Consider the following 16,650-nt stretch of genomic DNA (forward strand, 5'->3'; position numbering starts at 1 on the left):
CCTGGAGACCCGGAATCGAATCCCACGTTGGGCTCCCTGCATGGAGCCTGCTTCTCCCTCTGCCTATGTCTCTGCCTCTCTCTCTCTCTCTCTCTCTGACTATCATAAATAAATAAAAATTTAAAAAAAGAAAGAAAATTGTAAGAATGTCAAAGACAAAAAGAAAATTCTCAACACTTGCAGAGAGAGCAGTTCCACCTATAAAAGAACAAGAGCAGATCCATCTAGAAAAAAACAAACTGACATCATTCCTATCAACAGCAGCACTTAATGCCAATGGAATGTTACTTGCATAGAATTGAAGAAAAAGAACTTTCAATCCCAAAATGTATACCACAACAAATGGTCATTTTAATACAACATGAATAGTCTCAAACATTTCAACCTTAGATGCTTTACTATTCAAAAAACCACTTCTAAAAATTTTTTTGAAAAGCACCCCTTAAAAAAACAGAGACACATCTAAGAGAGATGTGGAATAAAAGAAAGATCAAATAATTTTTTAAGTTTATTATTAAACTTAATAGAGGCTGAAGCAGAGGCTGAATTTAAAAAATATTAAAAAGCAGAGGCTGAATTTTTTTAAATAAGAAAAATGTATTTAAAACAAACCAAAACTCCGGCAGTCCCGGTGGCTCAGCGGTTTAGCGCCGCCTTCAGCCCAGGGCCTGATCCTGGAGATACGGGATCAAGTCCCACGTTGGGTTCCCTGCACGGAGCCTGCTTCTCCCTCTGCCTCTCTCTCTCTCCCTCTCTCTCTCTCATGAATAAATAAATAAAATCTTTTTCAAAAAATAGCTTTAAAACAAACCAAAACTAAAAATGTAGTTAGTATTAACATAATGGAGGTGCTAGGTAGTGATAATAGGAGAAATGAAAGTATTACAAAGTTCTTGTCTCTTTTTGCAGGGCAGGATAAATAGAGGGATCTATCAGTGTTTTTTAATCAAAGTAATTAAGAGCATTAAGCTATTTTATGAGTATAATTAGAAAATACAACTGTTAAAGTAACAGAATTTGGCCTAGCCTTTAGGAACTGAGAGATGAGAAAAATGAACAAGAATAAAGTATATTAAATAAAGGATTTTAATATGATAGTACATTTTTAATCTAATAATAATTGCAATAAATCAAATGAGCTAAACAATTAATTAAAAAGAAGTGACTCTCAGATTATATCTTCAACACAGTCTAATAAGATCAGGTAGCATAAATGAATATCAAAAGGTTGAAAACCAAATAATGGAAAAAGAGATTTGAGGCAGGTAAGCAAAGATAACTGACATAACAAATTTCACATCTGCCAAAAAAAAAAAAAAATTAAAGGCAAGTGAAAAAACTAGAGCAAGAAACTATAATGAACACGAACATATATCCCCCTGAAAATAAAACCTTAAAATACAAGAACAACAAATGACAGAAATATGCAGAGAAGGACTCTAACAATTGAAAATCTTAAAATTAAAGTGCAGATTTTAACATATCCTCAAAAACTAAGAGCAGGAGCAGCCCTGGTGGCCCAGTGGTTTAGTGCCGCCTTCAGGGGTGTGATCCTGGAGACCCGGGATTGAGTCCCACCTCGGGCTCCCTGCATGGAGCCTGCTTCTCCCTCTGCCTGTGTCTCTGCCTCTCTCTCTCTGTGTCGGTCATGAATAAATAAATAAAATCTTTAAAAAAAAAAAACTAAAAAAAACTAAAAAAAAAAAAACTAAGAGCAGAAGCAAAAAGAAAATAAAGATATAGAAGATCTAAATAATACAAGCATAAGGCTCAAAAAGGCTCAAATAACTACATGGAGATATTCACAACCAACAATATGCACGTTTTTGAGCACACATGGCACATTTATAAAAATAACATTTATTAAGGCACAAAGAAGGCCTCAGTGTGTTCAAATTAATTATCACAGATGTTCTTTGGCCATAATGCAACTGAAGTCTAAATTGGGTGCACCTGGGTGGCTCAGCGGTTCAGCATCTGCTTTTGGCTCAGGTCATGACCCTGGGGTCCGGGATTGAGTCCCACATCAGGCTCCCTGCATGGAGCCTGCTTCTCCCTCTGCCTGTGTCTCTGCCTCTCTCTGTGTGTCTTTCATGAATAAATAAATAAAATCTTAAAAAAAAAAAAAAGAGAGAGAGTCATAAGCATCAAAGACACCAGCTTGGGAAGCAAAGAACACCTTCCCAACAGCCCCTGTCCAAATGTGGCAGCTAGGACATTTCAAATACAAGTCGTTCTTCTCTTATACATGTCATTTTAGAACACAGGAACAAAAGTCTTCCAAATCATCTTATGAGGCTGGTGCATCTTTATTTTCAGAGCCAGCTAAGGATATAGATTAATGTCAGTCATGTCACTGAATCCAACAATGTATTACAAGCATGATTCATTTCAATCAAATAAGATTACTAATACTAGGATAGTGTGAGAGCCTGACCATTAGCTTATTTTATTGTAATGTAAGTGCCTGACATTAAGCTTTTGATTGCCGGGGTATTTATTTCAAAGATATCTATCAAAAGATACATATTGCCTGATATACAACTAGATAAAGTCAGGCTGCACCCTGCCCCCACGCACCCTGCCCCCTTTTAGAAAGCCTTGGGTGACCTAGATAACAGACCCCTTGAGTGACCCTGCTTTTCCCTTCCTATGCTTTTAATTCCAGCTCTTATGTTTTAAATTCACCAAAAAAGAGTGACCTCATGAATTCCGAGGCAACTCTTTCTCAACCCCAATGATGGCAGATCCCCAGGTCTCTCCTGCCCCTCACAACTTCACTGTGTAGCTCTGGGCATGCCCTGTACCCCCCAGGGCTGTGGGTAATAAATTAATAAATCTTGTTTATTTCAAATTTCCCTGATGGTTGTTGCTAAGGAATGAACTGCAGTCATAAGAACCACAAGGGCCAGTTGGGCCCTAACATTGGCTCCTGTCTGAGAAGTGTCTGTGGGAGCTCACCACAAATAATAGGGACCCAGGTGAGTACCCCCAGGCATTCCTAGCTGATTGCATCACCATCATTAGGCTGGGACCACAAAATACCTAGGAATGCAGTGAAGTTTCAAGGTAAGAAAATCAATAATATGACCCTAAAAATCAGTAAACCAAAAAAGAACATTTATATTAATTTCAACTGAATTCAATAATTGCATAAACAATTTGATCAATTTTACCACATGGTAAATATTATAAACCAAAAACCTATAGCAAATATATTTATGGAGAAATTAAATGCATTCCCTTTGCAAAAGGTAGGATAACTTTTATAATTATAAATGTTTAATCTAATATTGGAGGTTCTAGACATCACTATGTTGTCATAGTTTCTTCTGTTGAAGAAAACCAAGGGTTATGAAGATTGCCAGGGAGAGATAAAATGGCTGCATATTAGATAAGACTGAGCCTCTGGAGCCCCAATATTTGAGTTCAAATCCAGACTCTGCCTTTCAAGTTGTGTGGCCTTGGACAGATTCCTTCACTCTTCACACTTCTTCACTCTTCTTCATGTCTGCTTCCCCCTCTGTATCATGGGGAAGCTTCCCCCTCTGTATCAACTTCCAAAAATAAGTAAGTGAATACCTAATTTTAGGTTTTTTTCCAAATGAATGGCGGAAAAATAAAACGGCAGAGCCGGGCAGTAGGTTTGAGAGTGCTTTAATGGGGAGCGCTCCCGGGGGAGGTTCCGTGACTTGGAGAGGTGGCCCGAGTCAGGGAAGTTGGGGAGTGTGGGGGGTTTTAAGCCTTATTGGTTCCAGGTCTGGATCCGGGTGGGTCCCTTGCCAAATTAGGCAAGGGAACACCGTGTCCCTAGGTGATTTACTGGGGGTGGGATAGTACAGACAATGGGGGGTGGTCCCTGGCTGGAAAGTCCTGGATGGAAAGTTTCAGTTTCTTGTCTAGGCTTCGATTTACTGGAGATGATGTGGTGGTCATGACCGCTTTGGCGGGAAGATCAGCCATTTTGACCCAATTTGAGATGTCCGCCATTTTGGGTGCCCCTGTCTCTCAGCCAGTCCAACACCTAAGAAATGTATAGAATGGTGCCTAGTAAATAGTAAGCACCTCAACTGATGCTCATTATCATTGTATTGTTTTCCTCTAGTTCGGTGATTTTGAAATGCAAAGTACTCAAGAACTCATGTCGAAGTTCTTCTCTTTCTCATCTACCACCCATACCATGCTGTCTCTTCCTTTGCACTGTGTCCTTAGTACCAGCTCTGGGATGACTCCCGGGGGCCTCTGGCAATGCTTTCAGGCCTCCTGGTCTTCAGGACAATGGCGCCAGTGATGATACCTGCCATGCCTGTTACCAGGCCCAGGGCACAGACCACAGTCTCTCTCTCTTAGGCACCTGGATCAGTTCCTGGGCCTCTGGGGCACAAAGGAAAGAGTTAGAAGGTGCAGAGGGCAGGAGGTGGCTTCAGATGTAGGGGTATGAAGGGTTAGAAACCATGAGATCACCAGTGAGGTTTGGATAAAGTGACAATAAAACACATGAGACTAAGGAAAGCAGATGCTGCAGAGAGATGGATCCTGGAAATAAAGATGGTTGTCAGGACAGCGTGGGCAAAGGGCGGGAGTTCCATACCCCAGTGCCGAAGGAGTGGCTGGTCCAGGCCCCAGTGCTCCACCTTGCAGTCATAGACGTCTTCAGGGCAGCCCGGATGGCTCAGCAATTTGGTGCTGCCTTTGGCCCAGGGCGTGATCCTGGAGACCCGGGATCAAGTCGCACATCCGGCTCCCTGCATGGAGCCTGCTTCTCCCTCTGCCTATGTCTGTGCCTCTCACTCTGTCTCTCATGAATAAATAAATTAAAAAAAAAAAAAAAAACCTTGACATAGCCGTCTTCAGCCGTGGGAAGGAAGGTCAGGTAGTGGAACTTGTGGAATCTAAATCCGGTGCTGGGCAGGAAGATGGTCTCAGCTACACCTTCAGTGACCATCTGCCCATTGTGCAGCCATGTGACATTGAGCACAGGTGGGAAGAACTTGTCCACGTGGCAAATGAGGGTGTTGGGCTGTCCTAGCTCCACAGGCTCCTTGGGAAACATGGTCACCTCAGGTGGCTCTGAGAAGGGGCAGGACCTGGTAAGTCTGCTGCCTTTGGCTAAATCTCAAAGGTCCCCACCATCCTAGCCCCTATATTCTCCAGGTTAGGGGCCACCTCTCTCATGCCGACCCCCCCCCCATGCCTCCCACATCAAACTCATAGCTTCTTACGCTCCCAACTGGCCTCCTCCAGCCCAACCTTGTTCTTGAATGAGAAGAAAATTCCTCCTTTAATGACTTAGGCACCCAGCTTTGTGGACTGAATATTACTCACTCATGAGAAGAGTTTCCTGAGCCTCCCATTCTCTATTCATTAGAGGGGCTCTCCCATCTCTGCAACTGGGTGGTAGAAAACTGAGCAAGAGGAAGCAGTACTATTTGTGACCCTAGTGTGGTTGGACTGTTGGATCAGGGTGTTCAAGTTCTTCTTTGCCATGATGATGTCAGCAATACCCCTCCAAGCATCAAAGTCGAAGGCGTGAATAAACCCTGGCAGACACCAGACAGTCTCCTTCTTATCCAGGTCCACATAGAACTGTTCATCCTCATCAAACTCAAACACATACTCCCCAGAAGGTCTGTGTGTCTGGGCAAACCAGACATACATTGACACATGGCCCTCTGCATGGAGAAGAAGCAGCAAGATTGGAGAACAGGTGATTATTCAGGAAAGTCAACAGAATACAAGAGCCAACAGTAATAACATGGACGAATAACACAGCAACTGAGAAATGCAAAATAAAAGAAAAGAAATGGGAAGAAACAATGAGAGAAATTACTTACTGAAAATTCAGGTTGTTTCCCTTGTTCCTGAAAACTTAGGCATCCATCACTCCAGTACAATAATAATCACACTGAACCCAATAATAAGGTAATATTTATGGAGGACTTACTACATGTTTAATTTATTCTTTGCATCTTCACACCTCCATGTAAAGCATTCTTTTGCATGTTAGGCAGCTCCAGAGGTTAAGTAACCAGCCCAAGGTAGCACAACTCCTCGTAGAAGCAAGGATTGAATCATCCTCCCCACCCACATGCACAATATCTCAGAATCCTTGTGGGACCAAACATATAAAATGAGTGATAAAGCCACATAGTGGGTTGGGAGAGAGGAGAGAGTGGAATAAAAATCTTTCAGAGTGGAAGTTTTTTTTAATTGTGAAAGAAATGAAAAGATGTCCCCAGTCTTGGTGCCATTTATAGACTTCCAGTTACTTTTTTAGCCTTAGAATAAAAATGGTGGATTATGTAATTTTGCCCACAACACCTTCATTTAAAGCATATTAAATTTTAAAGTATTATCCTTCACACAACATTCACAATTTTTTGTTACTTTGTGTTTTTAAAGGTAGTTACCACTGGAAATAAATGTGTTCAAAATGCCTATGGGATAGAATCTTAGTTTTACTGACGTGTAAGAAGGAGCAAAAGATTGACAACGAAAAAAACCTATTAGTATTACAGTAAAACAATAAAAATGAGGGAGTTTGGGGCCGAGAAAAGGAAAGGAAGTAACTCTGAGGCTTGCTACTCCAACTACCTAATCAGATTCGCCCTGCAGCTCTAACACATGCAGAACCTACCCTCTCCTTGGACGCTTCTACTAACAGGATTCATTGTCTCACACAAATGCTTGGGGACTTCCACTGAATCCAGTGGCTAGAAAATCACTCGCTTACAGAAAAGATGAGAGAAAAAGAAAAAAGAAAAAAACCTGAGTATAGACTTGGCTATACCTATGTAGCTTGTTCACCTCATGGTATCTCATTTTTATGGTTTTTGCGAATTCTTAAAACTAAAGGCCTGTGCATTGTGAAGCAAATTATACGCTTACAGATGTTCATTTTCATTCAATCAAAAAACCCTTTATTGTGAACTTTCATTCTCCAGGCACTCGCGATATAACTCAGAAGACATGGTCCTTGTCCTCAAGCTACTTAAAATCCAAAGAACAAGAGGGCAAAGAAAAGACAATTAGTATACATGTGAATTTATCGCTATCGCGTTATCATAAGGTGTACACAGATGCTATCTGGGACCAAAAGGAGAGAATTAAAATGAGATTGAAGTAAGGCTTCCTAGAGATGTTCTTTATATGACGTTAGCAGTGCAGAAAAAGAAGGAGGTGGCATCTCTAGCAGGGGATGTAGGAGCAGATAGCCATGGGACTTTCTGGAGGACTAAGAATCCTTGGATTTGACTAGAGCTGAGAGGATGTGGAGGAGCCACGCTGGGACATGCTTTGTGTGCTAATTGCAGGTGTTTGAATTTGAACCGTGGCTCCGGGAAAATCATTAAAGGATCTCAATCAAGAGGATAGCTAACATGATCAGATTTGTACTTGAAGGTGGCAGCTGTTAGGGAAGATGAATTGGAAGAGGCTTTTTGCAAAGAGACCAGTAGGATGCTTCAGTAGGCCAGTGGCAAGTGATGAGGGTGTGGATAGGGCAGTAACCTGGGGTAAGGAGAAGGGAGGATGGGCTTGAGTAGCAGTGAAGAGATGAGAAGCCACAGACATCAGTTAGTGCCATGGTAGAAGTAGGGATATGAAGGAACCCAGAATACCCAGGCAATGTGGAGAATTGTGGCATCAGTGATGGAAAAAGTAATGAAGGACAATGAAGTGAGAGAAGATAAAATGTTCTTTTGGGGACATAATTAGTTTGAATTTCTGGGGGATAAAGCAGAGTCAATTTGAGAGCAGTTGAAATAACGGATGGATGCCAGGTTAGACTGTGCTAGTGACATAGACTAGGCGTCCTCATAGTAAGTGAAGTAATAAACTTGGATTGGGTCACCCAAGAAGTATATAAAGTCATCATAGCAGGGTCAGAGTGTGTGGTCCTGCACTCCAGCAAACATTGACATTTTTTAAAAAAAGGATGCTAGGGGCACCTGACTGACTCAGTCAGAAGAGCACAGGACTCTTGATCTCGGAATTGTGAGTTCGAGCCCCACATTGGGTGTCTTTTTTTTAAGACATTGAAAGAGGGAGGACTAACAAGTAGGAAGAAAACAAGAAGGAAGTATGTTCCTCAAAGACAAATAACAAGAGTAAAATTCCAAGAAGGAGGAAGTGGTCATGTTGCAAATATTACTAGTGACACAGGTAAGGTATACAGAGAAGTGACCATTGGTTGTGGATGTAAGGATGCCACTAGTGTCCACACTGAGAGCAGGATTAGAGATGTGAGGAGACAGAAGGGATAAGGCAGAGGGCTGAGGACCAAATGAAGCATGAGAAAATAAAAAACAGGCATTGCAGACTCCAATTGCAAGAAGTTTACTTCTGAAACCTAAGAGTGACAGAGACAGACACTCTCCAGAGAATACAGAGCCATGACTCTTCGCCCATTGGCACTGTGACATGAGGTTCCTGAGACATCTCTCCAGGTTTCAGTCTTTTCATTTCAAGAATGAGAATAACAAATAGCCTCCTGAAAAGACCATTGTAAAATGAAATGAGATTGGGCACTCGGTCAGTGTTCAATACATGGTGGTTCTTACTGTCATCAGAAAAACAAAAAGCAAAAGACCTCACACAAGAGAAAAAAGAAGAAAGAAGAGAGACAGGAGAGAAAAACAGTACCTGCGGGCTACAAATCTCCTAGTCCCCACCAGAACACTCACCGTAATGGCCCCAGTTCCATGGGGGCTCAGCAGGGCAGCCAGGGCGATGGCTTGCAAGATCATGACTTGGATCCGGCTCCTTATGTCTTCCAGGTGCATCTGCAGGCCACTGCGAGCCGGGCAGTGAGGAGAGAAAGAGGCAGAGCAGTGCAGAGAGGAGCTCTGAGTCCAGGGCTCATTTCCCTATCCCGCGGAGGGAGAAGGCGTGGATGTGAAACAGCTCAATGGGGCTCACCCAACCAGATACTGTTAGAAGGAAGGGGCATCTCTGACTGGGAAAGAAAATTATAGAACCGCTGGAAGAGGAGGTGGGACAGCTGTCAGGACTGACATAGCCCAGAAAGTCCCAGCTTGTGTGGGATTTGGGAATAAGGGAAGAAAAACTACAACAGAGACATCGTAACCATCTTTCTCCTCTCCTGGCTGACTCTGTTGGTGGAGCATGTGACTCTTAATCTCAGAGTCATGAGTTCGAACCCCACGTTGGGCATGGAGCCTACATAAAATTTAAAAAATTAAATCATCTTCCTCTTAATGAGATTGTTTTGAAATAGGCATTGAAGTTGATCTTGTATTTTTTTATGAGTAGTAACTTCTGTGAATGGATAACTTTCTTGATTCTTTTTTTTTAAGATTAATTTGAGAGAGAGAGAGAGAATGTGGGTGCACACATAATAGGAGGGGGGAGGCAGATGGAGAAAATCTCAAGCAGACTCATCAGCTGAACATGGAGCCCAATTTAGGGGCTCAAACTCACACCCCTGAGATCATGACCTAAGCTGAAATCAAGAGTTGGACCCTTAATCCACTTGAGCCACCTAGGTGCCCCTTCATGTTTATTCTTAGTATTATGTTGAAATTCATTTGTTATCAAATGATACTATATTTACAATTTTATACCTTTGGTAATTTTACAGGAATTCTTTGATGTTCCCAGGCAAATAAACAGATGGCAAAAAACACTTCATCATTTCATTTCTAATTATTACTCTTTTATTTCTTCTTTTTTTTTTCTTTTATTTCTTCTTATACAGAACTTGGTGATATAAGTCTCTTTTATTTACATCTTCCTGTTGTTTGTTGCTTGGTTGTTTTTTCAGTAGGCTCCATTCCCAATGTAGGGCTCAAATTCACAAGCTTGAGATCAAGAGTCACATGCTCTACTGACTGAGCCAGCGAGGCACTGTATCTTTTTTTTTTAATTAAAGGTTGCATTTTGTTGGGTTTTTAAAAGATTTTATTTATTCATTTGACAGAAAGAGAGCATAAGCAGGGGGAGCAGCAGAGGGAGAGGAAGAAGCAGGCTCCCCACTGAGCAGGGAGCCTGTTTTGGGGCTCCATCCAAGGACCTTGGCATCATGACCTGAGCCAAAGGCAGACATTTAGCCTACTGAGCCACCCAGGCACCCTCCTTAATCATTTTACGTTAATTCTGATGGTAGATCTTTCTCTGATATGCTGTTTTATTACAGAGGGTTTGAAACTACACTAAAGGGGTGTGGAACTGCAGAAAGTTCCACTGGTATTTATTGCTAAAATTATAGAATTTATATTGTTGGTTAACTAATACATTCCTTGGAAAAAGAATTTCTTGTGTTCCAAAGTAATCCTGCATTATAATAATTAACATTTCTTGATTTTTTTACTCTGTACAAGGCTTTAAGAGAGTCACAAATTCTGAGTATCATCCCAATTAGATTTCCCAATAAACCAATGACATAATAATCTTCATTCTACAGAGAGCAAATAAGTCACAATGGATTTTTTTAAAAAAGTCTGGTAGTAGCAGAAAGGGGCTTCCTAAACCTGTGCCTGACCACTTTGCAATAATGCATCCCTGTACCTCATAGAAAACCTAAATTAAATAATTTTATATGCTTTTTTAAAAATATTTTATTTATTCACAAGAGGCACACAGAGAGAGGCAGAGACACAGGCAGAGGGAGAAGCAGGCTCCACGCAGGGAGCCCGATGCAGCACTCGATCCCGGGTCTCCAGGATCATGCCCTGAGCCGAAGGCAGACGCTCAACCGCTGAGCCACCCAGGTGTCCCTAATTTTATGTGCTTTTATTCAATTCATAACACTTTATTTAAGTACTTAATATATTTGTTCAAAATTATATTCGTTTATTATTGTCTTTCTTAGGTTGTATGTTCTGGGGGAGTAAACTTACCTAATTTCAGGAACTCTCTGTATAGTTTGTTAGGACTATTTGGTGTTTAAAAGTTAGCAAAAATATGTACAGATGTTGAATTAAAAAAAAAAAAGGATGGTTCTTGATAACTTCATTGATCTACTCAAAACTCTCAGACCTGAACATTTCTAAAGCATTCTATGTGGATGCTTCCATTTCACCCTCACAGAATTACTGATGTGCAGGTGCTTACCATCTCTGTTTCAAAAATGAAGAAACTGTGGCCCAGAAAGGACACGTAATTTGTGTTATGTTGTACACCTACTTCCATGCATTATGCATTATCTGGTATTAAAACCCTGAGACTTCAGTCCATATCCTTTCTACTCTGAGATCTACAGAATCCCTGAGAGGAAAAGTTACACACCACACATATTGCATGACTGCTTTTACAAGTACCAGGACTAATTCTGAGTTCTGGAACAGACATATTTCACCCATCCCCCCATCCACTTGCCCCCTGGTAACCACCAGTTTGTTCTCTACACCTAAGAGTCTGTTTCTTGGTTGGCCTCTTTTTATCTTTTGTTCATTTGTTTTATTTCTTAAGTTCCAAATATGAGTGAAATTATATGGTATTTGTCTTTGACTGACTAATTTTATTTCATTTAGTGTTATACTCCCTAGCTCCATCTATGTTGTTGCAAATGGTAAAATTCCATTCTTTTTTATGGCTGAATAACATCCCATTGTATATATAAATCACATCTTCTTTATCCATTCTTCTGTTGAAAGGACATTTGGGCTACTTCCATAACTGGCTAATATAAATGAGGCTGCATTAAACATAGGGGTGCATATATCCTTTTGAATTCGTTTCATATTTTGGGGATAAATATTCAGTAGTGTGATTACTAGATCATAGGATATTTCTATTTTTAACTTTTTGAGGGACGCCTGGGTGGCTCAGCAGTTGGGCGCCTGCCTTCGGCCCAGGTCAGGATCCCAGGATCCGGGATCGAATCCTGCATCAGGCTCCCTGCGAGGAGCCTGCTTCTCCCTCTGCCTATGCCTTTGCCTCTCTCTCAGTCTGTGTCTCTCTCATGAATAAATAAATAAAATCTTTTACAGAAAAAATCTTTTTGAGAACCTCCATGATGTTTTCCACAATGGCTGCACCAATTTGCATTCCCACCAACAGTCATAGCAACATTTTTCTAGATATGTCTCCTGAGCAAGGGAAATTAAAGCAAAAATAAACTATTGGGACTGGGACTATATAAAAAAAATTTTTAATCAACTGCTTTTAAAAAAGAAAAATTGAAACCATTATTTAGAACTAACAGAACTGTGTCCTGATTGAAAAACAGATGAGGAAACCTCTTAGTGGAACAGGACATGGAGTTCCATGTAGGGGAGTACAGCAGGCAGGGCAGGTAGGAAACAAATATCACAGACTCCAAACTGGATGGGTCCAGGGGCTCAGAGGCTGAGAGGCAGAGCACAGAGCAAAAAGACAGGCTGGGGAGATCTGAGAGAAATGAAGTGCTGCCTTAGCACAGCCCATGTGGACTAAAAATTGTATAGGGCTCCCTGAGGTTTGTGTGGTAGCTCCCAAAGCTAGCTCCACTCCCCCCTGCCTGAGCAACCAGTTGAACAACTTCAAGTTGGGGCACATGGAGCCCTGAGAAAGGACAAAGACTCTGTCGAGACCATCCCAAATCAACCCTAGTCATCTCTGCAGTGACAGAGATGATGGTCAGACCCCCTCATATCCTCCTCCTTCTGTTAGGAGGGCCTGCTAAGGCCCCTTAACAGCCACTCAGAGAGGCTCCTGAGCAGTAAAAGGAACTTCCTCTGGAGCTTGGACTCCCTGAGCTCAACTCTGAAATGGTGGGATGAGCCTTGTGTTGACATACTCTTCAAACATCCTTCACTTCTGCCACTGTGCAGCATCGCCCTCATTTCTGTGGTCTGGGGAGTTGTGTGATAAATTCATTCTGGATTTTCCATTTATGACACACTTTAAATCACATAGAGAAGCTTTAATTTAAAGACTCCTTCAACAGACAATTTGGACTCCTCATTAGATTCCAGGCAGCTAGCAATGTATAATCAATTCTTTGCTGGCCAGCACTACCCTGATAACAAAATCAGACAAAGACAACCTTAGAAAAGAAAACTGCAGGCTAATGTCCATAAGGAATATATATTCAAGATTCTCAAAAGAGTACAAGCAAACCAAATTCAACAGCATATTAAAGGAATTATACACCATGACTAAGTGGGATTTACCCCTGGGATGCAAAAATAGTTGAACATAAGCAAATCAATCAATGCAATATACCACATTAACAAGATGAAAGGGAAAAACAATACATCATTGTCTCAATAGACACAGAAAAAGCATTTGACATCCATTCATGATTAAACTCTCAGCAAAATAAGTATAGAGGTAACTTAGCCTCAACACAATAAAGGTCATATATGAAAAGCCCACAGCCCATCTTATCAATGGGGGAAAACAGAGAGCTTTCCAAGATCTGGTTCAAGCCAAGGATGCCCACTCTTGGCTCTTCTTTTCAACATAATTATGGAAGTCCTAACCAGAGCAATTAGGCAAGAAAAAGACATAAAAGATATCCAAATCAGAAAATGAGAAGTAGAATGATCCCTGTTTGTGGATAACATGCTTGTATAGACAGAAAACCCTGAAGACTAGACAAAAAACTATTAGAACTTAACAAATCCAGTAAAGTTGCAGGATATGAAATCAAAATAAAAACATCAGTCACCTTTCTGATGAGCTATCCAAATAGAAGCTAAGAAAACAATCACACTCACAATAACAACAAAAGTATAAAATACTTAGGAATAAACTTAACCAAAGACGTGAAAGATTTGTACACTGGAAGTTATAAAACACTGGTAAAAGAAATCAAAGAAGACACAGATAAATGAAAAGACATCCATGTTCATGGACTAGAGGAATGTTCATACTACCCAAAGTTATCTACAGGTTCCATGTCGTCCTTTTCAAAGTCCCAATGGTATTCTTTATGGAAATAGAGCAAGACAACTCTAAAATTCATATGGAATCACAAAAGACCCTGGATGATCAAAATAATCCTAAGCAAGAAAAACAAAGCATCACATTTCCTGATTTCAAAATATATTACAATGCTACAGTGATCAAAACAGTATGACACTGGCATAAATGCAGGCATATGGAGAACAAGTGGAATATAATAGAAAGCCCAAAAATAAATCCACACATCTACAGTCAACTGATACTCAACAAGAGTACCAAGAACAGGGGCACTGGGGTGGCTCAGTTGGTGAAGCGTCTGCCTTTGGCTCAGGGTCATGATCCCAGGGTCCTGGGATCAAGCCCTGCATTGGGCTCCCTGCTCAGTGGAGAGTCTGCTTCTCCCTCTGCTCATGTTCTGTGTCTCAAATAAACAAATAAAATCTTTTTTTAAAGAGTGCCAAGAACATACAATAGGGAAAATATAGTCTTCAATAAATGATATTGAGAAAATTGGATATCCACATGCAAAATAATAAAATAGGACTCTTATCTCATACCATATATAAAAATCAACTCAAAATTGATTAAAAACTTAAATGTAAAATCCAAAATTATAAAACCCCTGGAAGAAAACATAGAGGAAAACCCTCTTGACATTGGTCTGAGTGATGATTTTTTTTTAATTTTTATTTATTTATGATAGTCACAGAGGGAGAGAGAGAGAGAGGCAGAGACACAGGCAGAGGGAGAAGCAGGCTCCATGCACCGGGAGCCCGACATGGGATTCGATCCCGGGTCTCCAGGATCGCGCCCTGGGCCAAAGGCAGGCGCCAAACCGCTGCGCCACCCAGGGATCCCCTGAGTGATGATTTTTATGGAAACGACATCAAAAGCACAGACAACAAGCAAAAACAGACAAATTGCATTAAGCTAAAAAGTTTTGCACAGGAAAAGAAACAATTAATATAGTGAAAGAGCAACCTATGGAATGGGAGAAAATATTTGCAAATCATGTGTCTGATAAGAGGTTAATATTCAAAATATAGGAGCTCATGTAACTCAATAGAAAAAACAAACAAACAAACAAAAAACCCGATTTTAAAAAAACATCAAAGGAGCTGAATAGACATTTCTCCAAAGAAGACATACGGTTGGCCAACATGTATATGAAAAAGTGCTCAACTTTACTAATTATCAGGGAAATACAAGTTAAAGCCACAATGAGACATCATCTCACACCTGTTAGAATGGCTAATACCAAAAGACAGATTAATGATGCTAGGATGTGAAGAAAAGAGAACCCAATACACTGCTGGTGGGGATGTAAGCAGGCACAGCTACTGTGGAAAACAGTATGGAGGTTCCTCAAAAAATTAAAAATAGAACTACCATTAATCCAGCAATCTCACTTCTGGGTATATATCCAAGAGAAATGAAATCTGGATTTTGAAGAGATATCTGTACTTCCATGTTCATTTCAGTATTATTCTCATAGCCAATATATGGGCACAACTTAAATGTCCAAGGATAAATGAATGAATAAAGAAAATATCATGTATATATACACCATGCAATACTCTTCAGCCATTTGCAAGAACATGGATGAACCTGTAAGACATTATGCTCAGTGAAATTAGCCCTGTAGAAAAACAAATACTGCATGGTCTTAAGTAAGATATGTGAAATTCATAGAAATGGTTACTGGGGGCTGGGGGAGGTGAAGATGGGGAGATATTTTTCAAGGAGTACTATATTTCAGTTATGCAAAATGAAAAAGTTCTTGAGAACTGTGTACAGCAATGCGACTATAGTCGACAATATTGTATTGTATACTTGAAATTTAAGAGGGTAAATCTTAGCAGTTCTCAACATAAAAAAAAGAGAGAGAAAGGCAATTGGTAACTGTATGAGATGATGAATATGTCGATTGCCTTGTGAATATTTCACAATGTACACATGTATCAGACCATCAGTTTTTATACCTTAAATATATATATGATTTTTTATTATCAAATACATGTCAATAAAGCTGGAAACATATTTTGGTTTTTTTTTAAGATGTCATTTATTCATGAGAGACACAGAGAGAGAGGCAGAGACACAGGCAGAGGGAGAAGCAAGCTCCATGCAGGGAGCCCGACGTGGGACTCGATCCCGAGTCTCTGGGATCACGCCCTGGGCTGAGGGCGGCACTAAGCCGCTGAGCCACCAGGGCTGCCCATGGAAACATTTTAAAAAACAAAATCAACTCTCTGCTCATTCTCTGACTCATAAGTATTTACTAAGGCTTAGATTAGGTGCTGTTATACAAGTATGAATAAAAGATTAACTTACTTTAAAATGTTCAAGTGTAAAGAGTAGGACAGGAGACAGGGAAAAAAATCACACTGCCTGAGTTATCACATTGTGATAAGATTCTAAAACACACAGAGAATGTATCCCCCATTCTAATGGGTTTCCTACATAGTTTTGTTCTTATACATGCTTTCAAATATGTATTTCTCGCGTGCTTATATTTTTAACATTCCTACACAATGTTATAAAGTATATTGTTTTCTTTTTTTGTCCCTCAGTATAAAGCTTTTAAGATCTGACAAAGGAGAAAAGAGTACAATCATTTTGATTTCTTCTAATGGTGAGATGATATTCCATGGTGCTTGGGCACCTGGGTGGCCGAGTCCTTTGAGTGGCCAGACTCTCGATTTCAGCTCAGGTCATGATCTCAGGGACGTGAGATCCAGCCTGGCGCCAGCTCCATGCTTAGTAGAGTCTATCTGGGATTCTCTCTCCCTCCCCCTG

The 16,650-nt window shown here is 40.6% G+C and overlaps 1 protein-coding gene across 1 annotated transcript; it reads right to left on the bottom strand.

The window, feature by feature from the left end:
- Nucleotides 1–4,208: 4,208 nt before the first annotated feature.
- LOC129512799 (RLA class II histocompatibility antigen, DP alpha-1 chain) lies at nucleotides 4,209–8,783 on the bottom strand. The gene is given in 6 exon segments (XM_055330342.1): nucleotides 4,209–4,345; nucleotides 4,348–4,374; nucleotides 4,592–4,651; nucleotides 4,846–5,070; nucleotides 5,427–5,670; nucleotides 8,679–8,783. Coding segments are annotated over 6 exon segments (798 nt in total).
- Nucleotides 8,784–16,650: the final 7,867 nt, after the last annotated feature.

Source organism: Nyctereutes procyonoides, unplaced genomic scaffold (assembly GCF_905146905.1).
Source record: "Nyctereutes procyonoides isolate TBG_1078 unplaced genomic scaffold, NYPRO_anot_genome, whole genome shotgun sequence".
Taxonomy (NCBI): Eukaryota; Metazoa; Chordata; class Mammalia; order Carnivora; family Canidae; genus Nyctereutes; species Nyctereutes procyonoides.